Consider the following 21,116-nt stretch of genomic DNA (forward strand, 5'->3'; position numbering starts at 1 on the left):
GAAAAACTTCTCATTCATCATCACCAACAAATTACTAAGTCATGTCGAACCTTGAAAACATGAGAGACTGCTTTTTAAGTTTTGCCTGGCAAGTGCAACCACTTTTACAACCACCCCAGGAGGATCGGGTGGTTCAAAGGTAGGATTAATTCTGGTAGGTTAGGTAATACCTGGCAAAAGTCAACATTAACCGGCAAAACTACCTAGTAACGTTAGCTAGCTAATGATTGCAACAGCTACGGTGGGGTGCGTGAGTATGGCGGCGTCGATTATGCTGAGTATCATTATTGTAACTTTTATACCGTTTGCATAGTCAGATTTCAATCGTTCAGGAGACAGAATAATGCTGGAGTCCAAAAGTGGCAAACCGGGAGAAGCAGGTTGATAACTATGAGGGTTTGCCTGATCGCTGACCCGACCATCCGGCAGCTGAACAGGATAGGTACATTTTCCCTATATCCATGTAGTAAATGAGGACACAGTGCGATGCACAGTGCTTGCTTTGTAAGTAAGCTAGGTGTGAATCTATTTTGTGATTAAACATAAGACTTATTGTAGGTTATTTTACTGATTTAAAGATCATGGACTATTTCCCTGTTTTATATTAGGATACTTTTTGTTAGATTTAACTAATGTTTCCATATCTCAGTATCTTTAGAGTATCCTTTGAGGCAGATCAAAGTGCCCAATGGTCAGGAGGAGAGCAGCTTCTTGAAGGTTTTGGGGGAAACATTCCCCCAGATGAATCCAAATGTAGAGGCCTTTAAGACAGACAGGAGGAGGAGGCTTGTTCCCCTTCAAAAAAGGATTGTTGTCAAGACAATGGAGGACAGAGATGGTGTGGTTGAATTGGTGGCTCAACAATTTGTCCAAGGGAGCATGCAGGTGGCCTTGGAGCAGTAAGTCAACTCTGTCATAAATCTGTGAAGTACTTGTCATTACCTCCTCTAACATAAGTATTTTTAATCAGTCCACTCCCCTAAATGAATACACATAACTATATTGTCCTTAACACTTATTTTAAATATACATACTGTCTCTAAACCATAACAGGATCAAATATGGTCTCAACTCTTTGGGCTGCTTGAAGCATTGGGGAACCACCCGGACAGCTTCTGAGCACTTTTTGTGGACTCCATAAAGCCTCCCACTGCCAGGGACCTGCGGGACCTAGTAGAAAGAGGAGGAAGGGAAGCGCTACTGAGGTACACTATAGTATATTTTGGTAGATAGAAGGTGCTCTTTGGTAAAAGGTGTAAATAGGTAATCAAAAAGGAGGACCAAGGCACTCTTCATATAATAAATTAAAATGCCTTTATTAGTATGGCATGTTCAATAGAAACAAAGTTGTTAAAAACCGACGCGTTTCGGCTGCATGGCCTTCGTCAGGGAGTACAGAAAAGGGAGAATACAATGTCCTCTTTTGAAAGGCTTTTCCAATTAGCCCTAATTAGAATAGGGAGTGGTTACCAAATTGGACACAACTAGTAAGCAATAATATACAAATGAAAAGGTGAAATACTGTAGCTATGTTATCATGAGTATACAACTCCAAGTTAGAAGCATCAGAACACCCAGAGAGGCAGTCCCAACCCTAACCATGACTGGGAGAAGTGTCCAGAACAAGAAAGCAATATATTCCACGGTACACTAGACCACAGCAAAACATGAACAACAGTCCAAACATAGCTGAGGGCAATAGAGCAAAATGTCCACTAGATGACAGCAAATGGACCCATCATGACCCTACAGGAAGGGTGAGAAATCCATATCTTCATTTAAACCAGGGTACTTAGTGGCCTGTAGTTTGTAAATCCAAAAACTTTCCCTTTGGTTTAACTGTTTAAGACGGTCCCCTTTTCTAATAGAGGCCGGAATATGATCAATACCCATAGCTTGTAGGGAGGCAGGGTTGCCATGGTGTAAGGACTTGTAGTGCCTTGCCATGGGGTAGTCTTCATTGCCTACCCGTATGGCGTACTTGTGTTCCGCCAAGCGATTTTGAAGGCGTCTCTTTGTCCGTCCAATGTAGAACACCTTGCACTGTGGACATTCTAATCTATAGATGACATGAGTGGTTTTGCAGTTAATAAAATGCTTGAGGTAATATTCCATTTTAGAAGCTGTGTCAACAAAATACTTTTTCTGTGCAATATTACTGCAATGGTTGCACTGGTTACATTTAAAAGAGCCCTTCGGTTTGTGGTAAAGCCAAGTTTTTTGAGAGTCACCCGGAAGATAACTGTGGACTAATTTGTCATTTAGGGTAGGACATCTCTTAAAGCTTATGACTGGTGGTTCAGGAAAGACTTGGCGTAGTAGCGTATCACTTTGGATGATTCCCCAATTGTTTTTAATGATTCTTTTAATGTTCTCTGCTTCAGTGCTGTATTTTGTAACAAAATACACTCTCTCTGATGTATCACGAGGGACTCTTCTTCGTAACAAGTTCTCTCTGTCAAGTAATCCAGCCCTTATACCTGCATCTTTCAGGACCTGAACGCTGTAGCCCCGATCCAAAAAGCGATTCTCCAATTCAGCAGATTTGACACTGTAGTCTGTTTCTTGATCGCAAATTCTGCGGACTCTTTGGAATTGGCCATATGGAATATTCTCTTTTAGCCTTTTGGGGTGAAAGCTGTCTGCCCTCAGAATGGTATTCCCATCTGTAGGTTTCCTAAAGATTGATGTGTTCAAACAACCTTTGTCATTTTTAGAAATGTCAAGGTCCAAAAAATGAATGTTATCCTTGCTGTATTCCATAGTTAGTTTGATGTTAGGGTTAATGCTGTTAAGGTATTGGTGGAAGGAAATAAGTTCATCTTCTGAGCCGGACCAAAACAGGCAAACATCATCAATATAGCGTCCCCACCATATAATCCGGTCAAAGAAATGGTTATTAGAAGGATCCAAAATGAAGTCATTTTCCCATTTACCCAAGTACAAACCAGCGTAGGAAGGGCTGTAGCAAGCTCCCATGGCACATCCTTTGACCTGTTTAAAAATACGGTCCTGGAAGATAAAGATGTTATGATTAAGAGTCCATTCAGTCAGTGATACAATGAATTCTGTAGGAGGCATCTCAGTTTCAGGCCGGGTACTCAAGAAATGGTGCATCGCTGCCAAACCTTGTTGATGCTCAATGGTGGTGTATAGAGACTCCACATCCATGGTGACTAAAAAGGAAGCTGTGCCTATATTCTTCAATTCCTTAATTTTGTTCAACACATCTGTGGTATCTTGAAGATAGGCTGGAAGGGACATCAGAAAAGGCTTAATAAAGTAATCAATATACGGGACCTGTTTAAAGTAACCTATTCCATACCTGGCGGTAACCGGCGGTGTTTGGGGAACGACACCATCTGCCACTGGTTCAACTGGCTGGCTGAGGTGCAAGGTAAAATAGTAATAGTTGTTTAAGTTTATCGGTAACTGCATATTATTCCATTTTGTGATTTCAATGTGTATTTTACATGTTTTACTGTGTACTCCTCAGATGGAGAATGTCCTCCTCTAACAGTGGCGATGGTGTTGGAGTTTGCTACTGGGGCAACGGTGGTGCCACCCCTTGGGTTTGAGGACACCCCGACCATCGAATTCCTCCACACAGTGCGAGGGCGTCTCGCTGGGCAGCAGAAGAAAAAGTACCCAGAGGCAAACACGTGTGCTGTGACACTAAGGCTCCCTCTTCATAGCACCTACAATGCCTTTAGGAAATTCATGACCTCTGGTATTGTGAATTCCCCACATTTCTGTGTTGCATAAAAACATTTCTGCAATACATAATTGTATCTAGTAGCACTAAACTACAGTAGCAATTGAGTGCTTGAAAATGTAACGGCACATCAACATTTAAGAACTTATCTACTTACATCTGTATTGTTTGTACGGTGCATTCGGAACGTATTCAGACCCCTTGACCTTTTCCACATTTTATTACGTTACAGAACCGTTTTGAAAATAAGATCCCTTTTTGGAAGAGAAGGGTTCTTTGTAAGGCAAAGGGATCTACCTAGATCTCTGTTCACCCGTGGCAGGAATACAAAGTGCAGTGCCCACAGGTGCACCTCATTGTAATGTCGATGATCTGCTCCGTCTCCAAGGTGAACAGGTCATGGTAAACATTGGAGACTCCATGCCAGACATCCCCCCCACAGCCGCTCTATCCTCTGGTTGTGAGTGCTCCTTCCTCTGAGGGCACTTCCCCTCTCACCACCCCTGAACTTCTCCATGAAGGCACAGATACGTTTCCTTTCACCACCTGGTCACATCTCACCCGGTACTCCGTAGCTGGGGATGGCTGCTTGTCTCGTAATAATGTCTCGTAATTTGTTTTACAGATTAATCTTAAGTTTTGAGAAAGTAGATGAACTCATGTTTTAGTATTAAACTTAAATACAACTAATTTCAGTCATGTGCATAGACATAAACATTTACAACACTGTTGCAGTTTGTGTTGCAGAGATGCACTTGGAAATTAAAGGGAGAAATACACAAGATGGGTTGAATAAATATTATTTTAGACATGTCTTCTTTTTTTAAACATAAATAATTTAATAGGAAAACAAACAATTAAATCTGGACCTCCATCCCTATATTGTCACAAAAATCACAATAAAAATCCAGCTCCAATGCCACTTCTAGATCCCACAGCACACACCTGCAGTAGAACCACTGCTGGCAGAAGTCACAGCACACACCTGCAGTAGAACCAGTGCTGGCAGAAGTCACAGCACACACCTGCAGTAGAACCACTGCTGGCAGAAGTCACAGCACACACCTGCAGTAGAACCAGTGCTGGCAGAAGTCACAGCACCCCCATGGCACCTCGGACCTACACACCTGCAGGGAGCTTGCAGGTGGATCACACTCCCCGCAGTGAGCACAGAAAATGGTGTCGTCTTCTTTTATTTAAAAAAATAATAATAAAAAACACATCAAATTGATTAACATGGTTTTGCAAAATGTAGAAGTACCACAGCAACAATAGTAATTGATACAACAAAGAGAAAAATAAAGATTATGAAGTACCTTAGAGTGTTGCCATGGGTGGCGTGACAGAGGTACAGCAGAGGCGATGGCGCCAATGGTCTCATCCATGGCAGCCCTCTCCTGTGCCCTCTGTGTTCTGAGGGCTGCCCAACGCTTTCTCCCCTGCCTCGGCCCTCTCCTGCTCACCCCTCTCCTGCCACTGGCACGTGTATTCCTCCCCGGTGAGGCATGTGGTGACCACAGGGAGTCTTCTATATCGGTCTAGCCGATACTTCAGGACAGTAAGGATGTAACCCATGTCCTTCACTATCAGCCCCTCATCTATTAGGGGGTGTTCTTCTAGAGCTAGGGCTGGGGCTGGAGCAGGGACTGGGACTGGAGCAGGGGCTGTGGTTGCTGGGGAGGAGGTGCTGATGGACGGCACAGTGCTGCTGGTTCCAGGAGAGGCGGTAGTGGGACCCGGTAGGGACCAAGACGGTATTAAACGGGAGCCTTCAATGGCTGAAAGGTCAAAGGGGAAGAGGCCACACTTCTTAAACGCTTCCACCACATAGCCTTGCAGCGCTGGTACGTGTAACGGAATACTCTGGCAAATTCTGATTTGTTTACAATGTAGGAGTGGTAAAAATGGCTGAGGTCTCCAGCTACCTTGGAAAACTCAGCCTTTAAAGGGCCAAAGTATGCCACGTCCAGCGGCTGCAGGACAAGGGTGCAGTGTGGTGGAAGACAAAGAAGTATAACCCCTTCCCTTAGTGCCGCCGCGAGCACCTCTGGGTCCATGTGGCTCTTGTGTCCACGGAAGAGGAGAAGGAGAGGGCGCTCCTTCACTGCGTGCTGAATGAAGTGCTGAAACCACTTCCTGAACAGGTCCCCGTCAATCTAGTCACTGTTTGACCATCCAGAAAAAGCTTGGGAGGCATCCCAGTGTGTAGTGGCCACCGGGAAACACTTGGAGTAGATGATAAACGGGGGGACATCCTCCCCAGCTGCGTTGTAGCAGGACAGCACTGTGATGTGCTCCTTGGTCCCCGGAGCCTGCTGATACATGTGTTTTGTACCCCGGGGAACCGGCACTTTGTGCCTGCTCTGGTCGCTACGAAACCCACTCATCGCAGTTATAGATTTGTCTGGGTTTCTCCCTCAACCCACTCTCCTCCAAGTGCTTCTCATAAGAAGTTAAGAAGGTGTCCATCGTCCGACGTGTGGCACACTCAGCTCTCCCCGTCTAGGGTGTCCGTCCTCCTAATGCTCAGGATCTTGTGCCTCCTCTTGAACATTTTCCCCCACCTCTTCCCCAGTGGTGAGATTGTTTCCCCTGGGTGCCAAAACCTACAATAGATTAAAATATAAAATTGTCCATCAGGATTAAAATGTTTGTTTTGGCATCACCATACACATCCACATTAACATCACACACATTGAGAACATTCAGTCCAGCAGTCTACATGCATAAACACATAGAACACCAAATACCTGCGTATTTGGTCGGCGCAGTAGATACAGTACTGCACCAGATAATTTTTTATCCTCTGGTGCAAGCAATGTGGGCGGTCCACTGCGACAACCATGGGTCACCCGGCCGCTCAGGCTGTCCGCCAGGGTCTGCCGAGGTACCATGCACCTTGGTAGATAAGAAAAGAAAACTTACTAGCAGATAAAATTCACACACATGTGGTAATCTCCTAAAAACAAAATATGCTTAACCTTGGCAGCCTGGCGGATAGCCATCCCTGTCCCGCAGTCCTCCATGGCATGGAACACTCGAATGCTTTGTCTATGCTGTGGTGGTAAATAAATGTGGCTAAATAACTTGGCACACTATACACATTTTAGAAAGATAGCTCAATCTGAATATGTATAAACATTTATGCTAAAGCATTGAAAGGTGATGAAAGTTTTCACAATAACTGAGTGTTTTTTGTGTTTAAAAAAAAAAAAAAATCCACAAGTTAACTTTTAACAAGGCACACCTGTTAATTAAAATGCATTCCAGGTGACTACCACTGAGCTGGTTGAGAGAATGCAGTGTGCAAAGCTGTCATCAAGGAAAAGGGTGGCTACTTTGAAGAATATATTTAGATTTGTTTAACACCTTTTTGGTTATTACACGATTCCATGTGTGTTATTTCATAGTTTATATCTTCACTATTATTCTACAATGTAGAAAATAGTAAAAAGAAAAGAAAAACCCTTGAATGAGTAGGTGTGTCCAAATGTTTTACTGGTGTACTGTATATAATAAATGTCTAATATTGGTGTTACACTTTTAATATATATATTCAGAAAAAATATGTTGCATTAATCAAATCCTTTTTTACAATCAGCACCTGGTTCGTTCCACGAAGAATGCCTTTGATATTGTAAGTAGAAATTGTGTACAAATATTTATTTTAAAAGCTTGTTAAACTAAATGATGTGCCCTTTAATATAGACCACATATTTGTATGAATAAAGGCTTGCTAAAGTGCCAACATTCAGCATTTTGACATGTCCCTCCATCAACCCTGACACCTTTAAGAAGATTTTAGCCCACTTAATCCCCAAATGTCTCCATTGCTTTCACAGTCATTTCTGAAGATGATTTATTTAATGTTATTAGTAATTCATTGACATCTGTCCCTCATTTTAAGGTCAACCCTGTTACGTGAACTTAATATGGTGAAACTATTCCTTTTGAAATATTTTCATACACCTTTAGCTTGACGACTAGTACACAAATTAACTCAATGAAACAATATCCAAATCATAATCAAATTCCTTTTCAAAGTTAGAATCAATAAATGCAAAACTCCATCTACTGTATACAACCATTTACATTTTGCAATATCCAAATAATATAATGACAACACAAAGAGTTAAAACAAAATACACATATAAAAATATTTTATCTAATTATAGACATGATCATGTCTAGAGATGAAAAAAACAAAAACAGGCCTATTTTTTTGTATGATTTTATATAAACATTATTATTTATTGTGGCCTAAACAAAAACACAAATTCTCAGTCAAAAACATAAGTCAGAACACAGCCTCTCTATTCTCTCATGTGATTTCAGGTCCTCTGACCGGGAAAATGTATTTTCGCAATGAGAGCAGTGGTAAAGCTTCTCGCCAGAGTGTATTCTCTTATGTATTTTCAGGCTCCCTACCTGAGTAAACCTCTTTCCACAGTGGGAGCAGTGGTAGGGCTTTTTCTCCTGTGTGTGTCCTTGCATGCAATTTTAAGTCCTGTGATTGTAAAAATCTCTTTCCACACTGGGAGCATAGGTAGGGCTTTTCTCCTGTGTGTATTCCTTCATGCCTTTTCAGGTTCCCTAAACTGGTAAAAGTCCTTCCACATTGACAGCAGTGGTAAGGCTTTTCTCCTCGGTGTGTCCTCTCGTGTGATTTTAGGTCCTGTGATCGTAAAAATCACTTTCCACACTGGTAGCAGTGGTAGGCCTTTTCTCCTGTGTGTATTCCTTCATGCCTTTTCAGGCTCCCTAAACTGGTATAACTCTTTTCACAGTGGGAACAGTGGAAAGGCTGTTCTCCTGTGTGTGTCCTCTCGTGCACTTTTAGGCTCCCTATCTGGGTAAAACTCTTTCCATACTGGGAACATTTGAAAGGCTTCTCTCCTGTATGTATTCTCTCATGTTTTTTCAGGCTCCATAACTCAGTAAAACTCTTTCCACACTGAGAGCAGTGGTAGGTCTTCCTCCCTGATGTATGTATTCCTTCATGCCTTTTCAGACTCCCTATTCTGGTAAAACTCTTTCCACAGTGAGAACATTGGAAAGGCTTCTCTCCTGTATGTATTCTCTTATGTATTGTCAGGCTCCCTAACTGAGTAAAACTCTTTCCACAATGAGAGCAGTGGTAGGTCTTACTCCCTGCTATGTGTATTCCTTCATGCCTTTTCAGGCTTCCTATCCAGATAAAACTCTTTCCACACTGTGAACATTGAAAATGCTTATCTCTTGTGTGTGTTCTCTCATGCTCTTTTAGGTTCCCTAACTTGGTCAAACTCTTTCTGCCCTGGGAAAAGTGATGTTGTCTCGCTGGTTTGGGCGTCTCTGGGTCTGGTTCCCCTGAAGGATTCTTCCTGCTGTCAGAGTGAGAGTCTGGTCTCTCTCCTGCCAAAGACAGAGTATTTAGTTAAGCAGAAAGATCTGAAGGAAACCGCCACATGATAAAACTGTCTTCCTATGAGGTTTAATCTAGACTAGATCACTCAATAAAAGAGCAGAATGTGTAATCACAAAGTGGCATATAGAGCTTTGTAGGCCAATAAAAACTCTTGGTTGAACTTGACTGTTGCTATGCATTTATTGCTTTCGAAGATTTTAGAAAGGCAGGGCAGGATGGATATAGGTCTATAACAGTTTGGGTCTAGAGTGTCTCCCCCTTTGAAGAGGGGGATGACTGCGGCTGCTTTCCAATCTTTGGGGATCTCAGACGATACGAGAGGTTGAATAGGCTAGTAATAGGGGTTGCAACAATTTCGGCGGATAATTTTAGAAAGAGAGGGTCCAGATTGTTTCCTATCCTCAGTGCAGTGGGCAGCTGGGAGGAGGTGCTCTTATTCTCCATGGACTTTAGTGTCCCAAAAACCTTTTTGAATTAGTGCGACAGGATGCAGATTTCTGTTTGAAAAAGCTAGCCTCAGCTTTCCTAACTGACTGACTATATTGGTTCCTGACTTCCCTGAAAAGTTGCATATCGCGGGGGCTATTCAAAGCTAATTCAGAACGCCAAAGGATGTTTTTGTGCTGGTCAAGGGCAGTCAAATCTGGGGTGAACCAAGGGCTATATCTGTTCTTAGTTCTACATTTTTTGAATGGGGCATGCATATTTAAGATGTCGAGGAAAGCACTTTTGAAGAGCAACCAGGCATCCTCTACTGACGGGATAAGGTCAATATCCTTCCAGGATACCCGGGCCAGGTCGATTAGAAAGACCTGCTCGCTGAAGTGTTTTAGGGAGCGTTTGACAGTGACGAGGGGTGGTCGTTTGACTGCGGACCCATTACGCACGCAGGCAATGAGGCAGTGAGATCCCGGTTGAAGACAGCAGAGGTGTATTTACAGGGCAAGTTGGTCAGGATGATATCTAAGAGGGTGCCCATGGTTACGGATTTAGGGTTGTACCTGGTAGGTTCCTTGATAATTTGTGTGAGATTGAGGGCATCTAGCTTAGATTGTAGGATGGCTGGGGTGTTGACCTCTCTAGGATATGTGGGACGGTAGCGTCTCACCTCATCAACAGCCAGTGAACCTGCAGGGTGCCAAATTCAAAACAACAGAAATCCCATAATTAAAATTCCTCAAACATGTCTTTTACACCATTTTAAAGAATCTTAAAGATACACTTGCTGTAAATCCAGCCACAGTGTCCGATTTCAAATAGGCTTTACGACGAAAGCAAACCAAACGATTATGTTAGGTGAGTGCCTATTCACAGAAAAACACAGCCATTTTTCCAGCCAAAGAGAGTAGTCACAAAAAGAAGAAATATAGATAAAATTAATCACTAACCTTTAATGATCATCAGATGACACTCATAGGACTTCATGTTACACAATACATGTATGTTTTGTTCGGTAAAGTTCATATTTATATCCAAAAATCTCAGTTTACATTGGCATGTTATGTTCAGTAGTTCCAAAACATCCAGTGATTTTGCAGAGAGCCACATCAATTTACAGAAATAGTCATCATAAATGTTGATGAAAATACAAGTGTTACACATTGAATTTTAGATCCACTTCTCCTTAATGCAACCGCTGTGTCAGAATTCCCCCAAAAATTACGGAAAAAGCAAACCATGCAATAATCTGAGTACGGCGAATCAGACGACAAATCAACCCAAAGAGATATCCACCATGTTGGAGTCAACATAAGTCAGAAATAGCATTATAAATATTCACTTACCTTTGATGATCTTCATCAGAATGCACTCCCAGGAATCCCAGTTTCACAATAAATGTTTGTTTTGTTCTATAATATCCATCATTTATGTCCAAATTCCTCCTTGTTGTTCGTGCGTTCAGTACACAATCTAAACACACGATGCGCGTGCAAGTCCAGCGGAAAGTATGGACGAATAGTCCAAAAAGTTCCGTTACAGTACGTAGAAACATGTCAAACGATGTATAGAATCAATCTTTAGGATATTTTTAACATACATCTTCAATAAATGTTCCAACCGGAGAATTCCTTTGTCTTCAGAAATGCGATGGAACGCAGCTAACTCTCACATAAACGCGCATGGACAGCGCATGGTCAGCTCGTGGCACTCAGGGAGAGACCTTACTCAATCTCTTCTCATTCGCACCCACTTCACAGTAGAAGCATCAACAAAGGTTCTAAAGACTGTTGACTTCTAGTGGAAGCCTTAGGAAGTGCAACATGACCCCATTTCCACTATCTTGGATAACCAAAGAGTTGAAAATCAACAAACCTCAAATTTCCCACGTTCTGGTTTTTGCCTGCCATATGACTTCTGTTATACTCACAGACATCATTCAAACAGTTTTCAGAATGTTTTCTATCCAAATATACTAATAATATGCATATCCTAGGATCTGGGCCTGAGTAGCAGGCAGTTTACTCTGGGCACGCTTTTCATTCGGACGTGAAAATACTGCCCCCTACCCCAAAGAAGTTAAGCATGTCCCAGTTCAGGTCACCTAACAGTAGGAACTCTGAAGATAGATGGGGGGCGATCAATTCATATATGGTGTCCAGGGCACAGCTGGGGGCTGAAGGGGATCTATAACAAGCGGCAACGGTGAGAGACTTGTTTCTGGAAAGGTGGATTTTTAAAAGTAGAAGCTCGAATTGTTTGGGCACAGACCTGGATAGTATGACAGAACTCTGCAGGCTAACTTCGCCCCCTTTGGCAGTTCTATTTTGTTGGAAAATGTTATAGTTAGAGATGGTAATTTCAGGATTTTTGGTGGCCTTCCTAAGCCAGGATTCAGACACAGCTAGGACATCAGGATTGGCGGAGTGTGCTAAAGCAGTGAATAAAACAAACTCAGGGAGGAGGCTTCTAATGTTAACATGCATGAAACCAATGCATTTACGGTTACAGAAGTCAACAAATGAGAGCGCCTGGGGAATGCGAGTGATGCTGGGGGCTACAGGGCCTGGGTTAACTTCTTCATCACCAGAGGAACAGAGGAGGAGGAGGATAAGGTTAAGGCTAAAGGCTATAAGAACTGGTCGTCTAGTGCATTCGGAACAGAGAGTAAAAGGAGCAGATTTCTGGGCGTGGAAGAATAGATTCAAGGCATAATGTACAGACAAGGGTATGGTAGGATGTGAGTACAGTGGAGGTAAACCTAGGCATTGAGTGATGATGAGAGAGGTTGTCTCTAGAGGCACCATTTAAGCCAGGTGAGGTCACCACCTGGCATGTGTGGGGGGTGGAACAAAAGGGCTAGCTAAGGCATATTGAGCAGGGCTGGAGGCTCTACAGTGAAATAAGACAATAATCACTAACCAAAACAGCAGTAGACAAGGCATATTGACATTAGGGAGAGGCATGTGAGACACGGCGACTCAGACAGCTAGCAGGCTGGGGCTAGCAGATGGGCCTACGGGGACGTTGCAACGGAAGAACCTGAAGAAAACCCATCGGACGGTTACATCAGCAGACCAGTCGTGATGGATTGGTAGGGTTCCGTGTCGGCAGTAAAGGGGTCCAGACCAATTGGAAAAAGAGGTATTGTAGCCCAGGAATTGGCTGATGGATCTCTTCGGCTAGCCGGGAGATGGGCCTAGCTCTAGGCTAGCTCCAGGCTAACTGGTGCTTGCTTCGGGACAGAGACGTTAGCCAGGAGTAGCCACTCGGATAGCAGCTAGCTAGCTGCGATGATCCGGATTAAAGGTTCAGAGCTTGCGGTAGGAATCCGAAGATGTGGTAGAGAAAAAGCAGTCCGATATGATCTGGGTTGATATCGCGCTGTGCAGACTGGCAGGAATTGACCGGGCTGAGGCTGGCTGATGTCCAAGTTAACGGTGATGACCGCTAGCAGTGACTAAATGACTACTAGCTAGTTAACTGGCTAGCTTCTGATCGGGGTTCCGGTTCTAAAGTATAAAAAATAGCAGATCCGTACCACATTGGGTGAGGCGGGTTGCAGGAGAGTATGTTCAGTCCGTAGATGGAAATTGAGATAAAAAATATATACGAAATATATACAAAGAACAACGATACATACACAGGACAGGACAAGACAAAAACAGACGTCCGACTGCTACGCCTTCTTGGAAAGCCTTGCCATAACAAAACGGTTGAATACTTACTGACTCAAGACATTTCAGCTTTTATTTGTAATTAATTTGTAAACCTTTCTAAACACATAATTCCACTTTGACATTATGGGGTATTGTGTGTAGGCCCCCAAAATAATCTACATTTAATCCATTTTAAATTCAGGCTGTGACACTACAAAATGTGAAAAAGGTTGAGGGGTGTGAATACATTCTGAAGGCACTGTAGCTATGAGCGAGCATGTTGTAAACTGTAAAGTAGCTAAGTAGATGTGTCATCTCCATTACCTATAGATCTGACTATCGCATAAAAAATGTATACAATGAAATCTATCTCAATACATTGCATATTAGTCCACAATTTCTGACATTTGGCTTGTAGTTCTTGCACAGGAAAGAAGTGGATTCCGTTTTCGGGGACCACCCAGATCACAACAAACAGTGAACAGCGAGGGAGATATGACGGTTAGGAAGAAATCAACCATACGACCACTAATTGTCATCGTGTACCCACAGATCAAATTGATTCACAATACTATCCGAATTGACAGAGTGAAAAGAAAACCTGTACAGAATAAAAAATATTCCAAAACATGCATCCTGTTTGCAAAAAGACACTAAAGTAATACTGCAAAAAATGTGGCAAAGCAATTTACTTTTTGTCCTGAATGAAAAGTGTTATGTTTAGGGCAAATCCAATAAAACACATTAATGAGTACCACTCTCCTTCAAGCATAGTGGTGGCTGCGTCATGTTATGGGTATGCCTATAATCATTAAGGACTAGGGAGTTTTTCAGGATAAAAAAATTATGGAATGGAGCTAAGCACAGGCAAAATTCTAGAGGAAAATCTCTTTGTCTGCTTTCCACCAGACACTGGGAGATTAATTCACCTTTCAGTAGGACAATAACCTGAAACACAAGGACAAATCCACACTGGAGATGCTTACCAAGATGACAGTGAATGTTTCTGAGTGGCCGAGTTACAATTTTGAGTTAAAGTTACACATCTGCATGTAAATCTATGGCAAGACGTGAAAATGGTTGTCTAGCAATGATCAACAACCAATTTGACAGAGCTTGAAGAAATGAGATTACAAATCAATGTAATAAATCTTGAATTCAGGCTTGTAGGGTGCTGTCTTTCGGATGGGACGTTAAACGGGTGTCCTGACTCTCTGAGGTCATTAAAGATCCCGTGGCACTTATCGTAAGAGTAGGGGTGTTAACCCCGGTGTCCTGGCTAAATTCCCAATCTGGCCCTCAAACCATCATGGTCACCTAATAATCCCCAGTTTACAATTGGCGCATTCATCCCCCTCCTCTCTCCTGTAACTATTCCCCAGGTCGTTGCTGCAAATGAGAACGTGTTCTCAGTCAACTTACCTGGTAAAATAATGGTAAAATAAAAAAATAAAAAATAAAAAACACAAAATGTGGAATAAGTCAAGCGAGATGACTACTTTCTGAAGGCACTGTATGTGAATTTGTGTACTGACTGTTATTAACTAATGTTACAGTTAGTAACAGATAACTGCATTGCATGAGAGTCTCAATTTACAGGTAGTAAAAAATAGAGGTCGACCGACTAATCGGAATGGCCGATTAATTAGGGCCGTTTTCAAGTTTTCAGAACAATCGGAAATCTGTATTTTTGGACACCGATTTGGCTAATTCTTTTTTTTTTTTTTTTTTTTTACCTTAATTTAATCCTTATTTAACTAGGCAAGTCAGTTAAGAACACATTCTTATTTTCAATGACGGCCTAGGAACGGTGGGTTAACTGCCTCGTTCAGGGGCAGAACGACAGATTTTTACCTTGTCAGCTCGGGGGATTCAATCTTGCAACCTTACAGTTAACTAGTCCAACGTTCTAACCACGTGATTACATTGCACTCCACGAGGAGCCTGCCTGTTACGCAAATGCAGTAGAAGCCAAGGTAAGTTGCTAGCTAGGATTAAACTTATCTAATAAAAAACAATCAATCAATCAATCATAATCACTAGTTAACTACACATGGTTGATGATATTACTAGTTTATCTAGCGTGTCCTGCGTTGCATATAATCGATGCGGTGCGTATTGTTGCTCCAATATGTACCTAACCATAAACATCAATGCCTTTCTTAAAATCAATACACAGAAGTATATATTTTTAAACCTGCATATTTAGCCAAAAGAAATTCAGGTTAGCAGGCAATATTAACCAGGTGAAACTGTGTCACTTCTCTTGCGTTCATTGCATGCAGAGTCAGTGTATATGCAACAGTTTGGGGCGCCTAATTTGACAGAATTTTACGTAATTATGACATAACATTGAAGGTTGTGCAATGTAACAGGAATATTTAGACTTATGGATGCCACCCGTTAGATAAAATACGTAACGGTTCCGAGATGATAGTTTCCGGATTCGACCATATTAATGACCTAAGGCTCGTATTTCTGTGTGTTATTATGTTATAACTAAGTCTATGATTTGATAGAGCAGTCTGACTGAGCGGTGGTAGGCAGCAGCAGGCTCGTAAGCATTCATTCAAACAGCACTTTCCTGCGTTTTGCTAGAAGCTCTTCGCTGTGCTTCAAGCCCATCAACTCCCGAGATTAGGCTGGTGTAACCGATGTGAAATGGCTAGCTAGTTAGCGGGGTGCACGCTAATAGCGTTTCAAATGTCACTCGCTCTGAGACTTGGAGTAGTTATTCCCCTTGCTCTGCATGGGTAACGCTGCTTCGAGGGTGACTGTTGTCGTTGTGTTCCTGGTTCGAGCCCAGGTAGGAGCGAGAGGGATGGAAGCTATACTGTTACACTGACAATACTAAAGTGCCTATAAGAACATCCAATAGTCAAAGGTTAATGAAATACAAATGGTAGAGAGAGAAATAGTCCTATAATTCCTATAATAACTACAACCTAAAACTTCTTACCTGGGAATATTGAAGACTCATGTTAAAAGGAACCACCAGCTTTCATATGTTCTCATGTTCTGAGCAAGGAACTTAAACGTTAGCTTTCTTACATGGCACATATTGCACTTTTACTTTCTTATACAACACTTTGTTTTTGCAATTTTTAAACCAAATTGAACATGTTTCATTATTTATTTGAGGCTAAATTAATTGTATTGATGTAATATACACTGCTCCAAAAAATAAAGGGAACACTTAAACAACACAATGTAACTCCAAGTCAATCACACTTCTGTGAAATCAAACTGTCCACTTAGAAGGCAACACTGATTGACAATAAATTTCACATGCTGTTGTGCAAATGGAATAGACAAAAGGTGGAAATTATAGGCAATTAGCAAGACACCCCCAATAAAGGAGTGATTCTGCAGGTGGTGACCACAGACCACTTCTCAGTTCCTATGCTTCCTGGCTGATGTTTTGGTCACTTTTGAATGCTGGCGGTGCTCTCACTCTAGTGGTAGCATGAGACGGAGTCTACAACCCACACAAGTGGCTCAGGTAGTGCAGCTCATCCAGGATGGCACATCAATGCGAGCTGTGGCAAGAAGGTTTGCTGTGTCTGTCAGCGTAGTGTCCAGAGCATGGAGGCGCTACCAGGAGACAGGCCAGTACATCAGGAGACGTGGAGGAGGCCGTAGGAGGGCAACAACCCAACAGCAGGACCGCTACCTCCGCCTTTGAGCAGGAGGAGCACTGCCAGAGCCCTGCAAAATGACCTCCAGCAGGCCACAAATGTGCATGTGTCAGCATATGGTCTCACAAGGGCTCTGAGGATCTCATCTCGGTACCTAATGGCAGTCAGGCTACCTCTGGCGAGCACATGGAGGGTTGTGCGGCCCCACAAAGAAATGCCACCCCACACCATGACTGACCCACCGCCAAACCGGTCATGCTGGAGGATGTTGCAGGCAGCAGAACATTCTCCACGGCGTCTCCAGACTCTGTCACGTCTGTCACATGTGCTCAGTGTGAACCTGCTTTCATCTGTGAAGAGCACAGGGCGCCAGTGGCGAATTTGCCAATCTTGGTGTTCTCTGGCAAATGCCAAACGTCCTGCACGCTGTTGGGCTGTAAGCACAACCCCCACCTGTGGACATCGGGCCCTCATACCACCCTCATGGAGTCTGTTTCTGACCGTTTGCGCAGACACATGCACATTTGTGGCCTGCTGGAGGTCATTTTGCAAGGCTCTGGCAGTGCTCCTCCTGCTCAAAGGCGGAGGTAGCGGTCCTGCTGCTGGGTTGTTTCCCTCCTACGGCCTCCTCCACGTCTCCTGATGTACTGGCCTGTCTCCTGGTAGCGCCTCCATGCTCTGGACACTACGCTGACAGACACAGCAAACCTTCTTGCCACAGCTCGCATTGATGTGCCATCCTGGATGAGCTGCACTACCTGAGCCACTTGTGTGGGTTGTAGACTCCGTCTCATGCTACCACTAGAGTGAGAGCACCGCCAGCATTCAAAAGTGACCAAAGCATCAGCCAGGAAGCATAGGAACTGAGAAGTGGTCTGTGGTCACCACCTGCAGAATCACTCCTTTATTGAGGGTGTCTTGCTAATTGCCTTTAATTTCCACCTTTTGTCTATTCCATTTGCACAACAGCATGTGAAATTTATTGTCAATCAGTGTTGCTTCCTAAGTGGACAGTTTGATTTCACAGAAGTGTGATTGACTTGGAGTTACATTGTGTTGTTTAAGTGTTCCCTTTATTTTTTTGAGCAGTGTATTAAGTTAAAATAAGTGTTCATTCAGTATTGTTGTAATTTTCATTATTACAAATAAAAAATATAAAAAAATCAGCCGATTAATCGGTATCAGATTTTTTGGTCCTCCAATAATCGGTATTGGAGTTGAAAAATCATAACCTCTAGTAAAAAAGTATGTTGAATGCCAGAGTGGATTTGTGACAAAAACCATTGCAACACTCCGAATCTTGCGTCTGCGTAGAGCTTGTAGTAAGCTTAAACTTGCTGTACCCCCTTGCCCCCAAAAGGACCACAATAGAAATAAGCTTGAGCTTCTACACTTGAATATGTTCTATACTGTAGGAATTGTTAAAGGTGCGATCTGTGATTGGTACACACATTGTTTTATTTTTAAATTCATGATATATAGCCCTGCATCGTGACTTCAGCTGATGGAACTACCTCCATGTTGAGGATATAGCCTGGTGTTCATTTACAATTACATTCTTTACAAACAATGGAGTAAAACAAGCGTATATTGTGGGTTCTGTTAGGGTATGACAGTTGAAGTAACCATTTGGCCAGGGCTATATATCATGCATAAAAATGTAAAAAAGTACCAATCGCGGAGTGCCCCTTTAACAATTCCTACAGTACAGAGCATATTCAAGTGTATACCTTTAGAACGCCTCATTAAAACGACACATTAGTACAACAACTGCAGATAGACGACTCACTGGTGTTAATCAGAACTTCAGTCTCCTCCTCTCCATCCACTCCCAAAACGTCTTCTTCCTCCTCTTTTCTTAAGATAGCCCCCTCTTCTGCTTCCACAAAAGGTTCTTTCGCTTCTTTGACTGTAACATCCTCTTTTTCTTTCAATGTGATAGCCCATGCTTTCTCCTTTTTAATTGGGAAAACTTCTACCCCCTCTTCCTCTTTCACTTCAAAAGGTTCCTTCTCTTCTTTCACTGTAACAGCCACCTCCTCTTCTTTTAATTTGATACTGATAGCCTCCTCTTCCATTCTGAAAGCTTCTTCCTCTGCTTTTACTGTAATATCATCCTCATCTTCTTATTTTACGACAACGTTCAGCCCCCGAGATTCTTTCTCCGTCCGGCAGACCTCATCTTCTTTAGCAGGGGGAGTATCTTAGTGAACTCATGGTTGGGGATTTTAGTAGCTAGCTATTTAGCATTGACGAGTAGCCTGGTGCTAAGCTAACTTAGCAAACCAGCTAGCTACCTGATTAACAATGTACATATTAAATAAAATTGGGCATGTAGCTACTATAAACGAAAGTATGTTTAAAACAGAGAGACAAATATAAACCAAAGGCGTCTAAAGAGCTCCAATGTTTTGGCTGTTAGCTAGCAAGCGACCGAAGATGCTACATCTCGGTGGCTGACTTGATGAATAATGTTGTTGAAGAAGCGTCCCGTCCACTAGAAAACACGTCACAATAACAGCGTCGTCTGAAAGACAAACACCGCAGTCGGCTGACTTCTTCGAAGGGGTTTAACAGCGGTTGGCATCCAATATTAATGGTGCATTACCGCCACCAGCTGGACGGGATATTGAATAAGAAACAAACAGCATACGACATAATACAGAATATAAAACACGTCAAATAAGAAAACCCATCACACTTCTTCAAATCACAGTCCACTCCAAAATACACCCTTACACAGGCTCAGAGGCCTGTGATGAAAAAAATAAATCCTTACTGACTGGATTTCTTTCACCGTCTCAGCTTTGAAATCACGAAGACCACAAAAACGTTCAGCGGCTTTTACAATGATTCGAATTTTATTAGACTTCTTCGCCGCTTGTGCTGTACAATTTATGACCATTGCAATACATAATACAAAATCCACCTTTAACATGTAGCATTTCACTATCCCTCATTTTCTTCCAATTGTCTCACCGGCTCTAGATAGGAGACACGCTGGACACTCCTTACCACCTCATTCGCCTTCATCCTAACAGGGCACTCCAATAATTCAGGTGCATGTTCACCTGCACCTTGCAGCATTTCCTTTCATCTGGCATACAATATTATTCCCTTCTGTACACACTTAACACATGACCAAATATTTTACATTTATGAAACTGAAGGGGCTTGTTCACAAAAGCGCTTACAGGGCATCTAATAATTCCTAACTTTATGTGAGAAGGAAGATACTTTTCAAAGAACATTAGCATGGATGAATTGGATTTCTTTTCTCCCTCCACCAGACAACAACATAGCAAGGCAGCAACACATGACACAGGATGGTAGCAACACAACAACATGGTAGCAGCACAAAACATGGTACAAACATTGGACACAGTCAACAGCACAATTGTCAAGAACGTAGAGACAACAATACTTCACACAAAGCAGCCACAACAGTAAGGGGAACTTTTTTTTTACAAAAAGCATTTTTAATCTATTTCATTAAATAATAATATTACATTTAGATGTACAAAGAGAAGCATGTGTTGATTGTTTATAATTCTCACTGCACTAATCAAACTTTACATCTACTACACATCCGCATTGAAGCCAATTTCTTATTAATTCACTCAAACAGACAATATCAAAATAAGCCACTAGGTCTATAATGCTCGTAACAATATGTGTAACAATATGTAAGGGATAATCAACGAAGGGCTGTGCGTTCTCTAGGAAAATAATGAACAACATGGAAGGTGTGTTCCCAGAGAAGGCATAGAGCCCAGAGTTGATTATCCCTTTATACCTGGCTGTAATTTAAACACATTTGTCGCAAGAAATGTTTTCAACATCCACGGAATTAGCTAGCAAGTTTACTAGATAGCTACAGTAGTTGCAGTGGTAACCAAAAAAACTGGGTGGGTATAATCTGTTGAATATTCCAACAGAAATCTGTTCCAAAAACTTCATATACAGTATAACAAGGTTGCCAACAAACAACGCATACAAAGTTGTACAGCGGCAGAATAAGAGGTGCGGAGCGGGCAGGTGCGGGCAGCGAACGGTTGAAAATCATGCATTAGTTTTACTCGCGTTTAAGAGCAGTTGGAGGCCATGGAAGGAGTGTTGTACCAGCCCAGCCTCGCATTCAATTCGCGCATATATGTACAAAATGTATTTCAGCAGATTTCGTGCGTTTTTGTGCATTTTTGGGGTGGTTCAATTCGTTTGAAAATACACGAATTTCTGTGCTACTTAATTCGTGCGAA

At 42.4% G+C, this 21,116-nt stretch overlaps 1 protein-coding gene across 10 annotated transcripts; it reads right to left on the bottom strand.

Moving 5' to 3' along the window:
- Nucleotides 1-1,301: 1,301 nt before the first annotated feature.
- Nucleotides 1,302-19,377, bottom strand: LOC129857274 (zinc finger protein 32-like). 10 transcript variants are annotated; one of them, XM_055925346.1, is made up of 6 exons: nt 18,647-19,377; nt 10,124-10,250; nt 6,697-9,109; nt 6,466-6,613; nt 5,032-6,321; nt 1,302-4,904 (listed from the first exon to the last, which is right to left on the bottom strand). In XM_055925346.1, the coding sequence occupies exon 6, from the start codon at nt 3,436-3,438 to the stop codon at nt 1,747-1,749; it is 1,692 nt and encodes a 563-aa protein (XP_055781321.1). In that variant the 5' UTR covers nt 3,439-4,904; nt 5,032-6,321; nt 6,466-6,613; nt 6,697-9,109; nt 10,124-10,250; nt 18,647-19,377; the 3' UTR covers nt 1,302-1,746. The 10 variants fall into 10 exon arrangements, with proteins under 10 accessions (XP_055781321.1, XP_055781350.1, XP_055781332.1 ...); XM_055925375.1 differs by having other exon boundaries at nt 6,466-9,109; nt 10,231-10,250; XM_055925357.1 differs by having other exon boundaries at nt 1,302-4,901; nt 6,466-9,109.
- Nucleotides 19,378-21,116: the final 1,739 nt, after the last annotated feature.

This window comes from Salvelinus fontinalis, chromosome 1 (genome assembly GCF_029448725.1).
Source record: "Salvelinus fontinalis isolate EN_2023a chromosome 1, ASM2944872v1, whole genome shotgun sequence".
NCBI lineage: Eukaryota > Metazoa > Chordata > Actinopteri > Salmoniformes > Salmonidae > Salvelinus > Salvelinus fontinalis.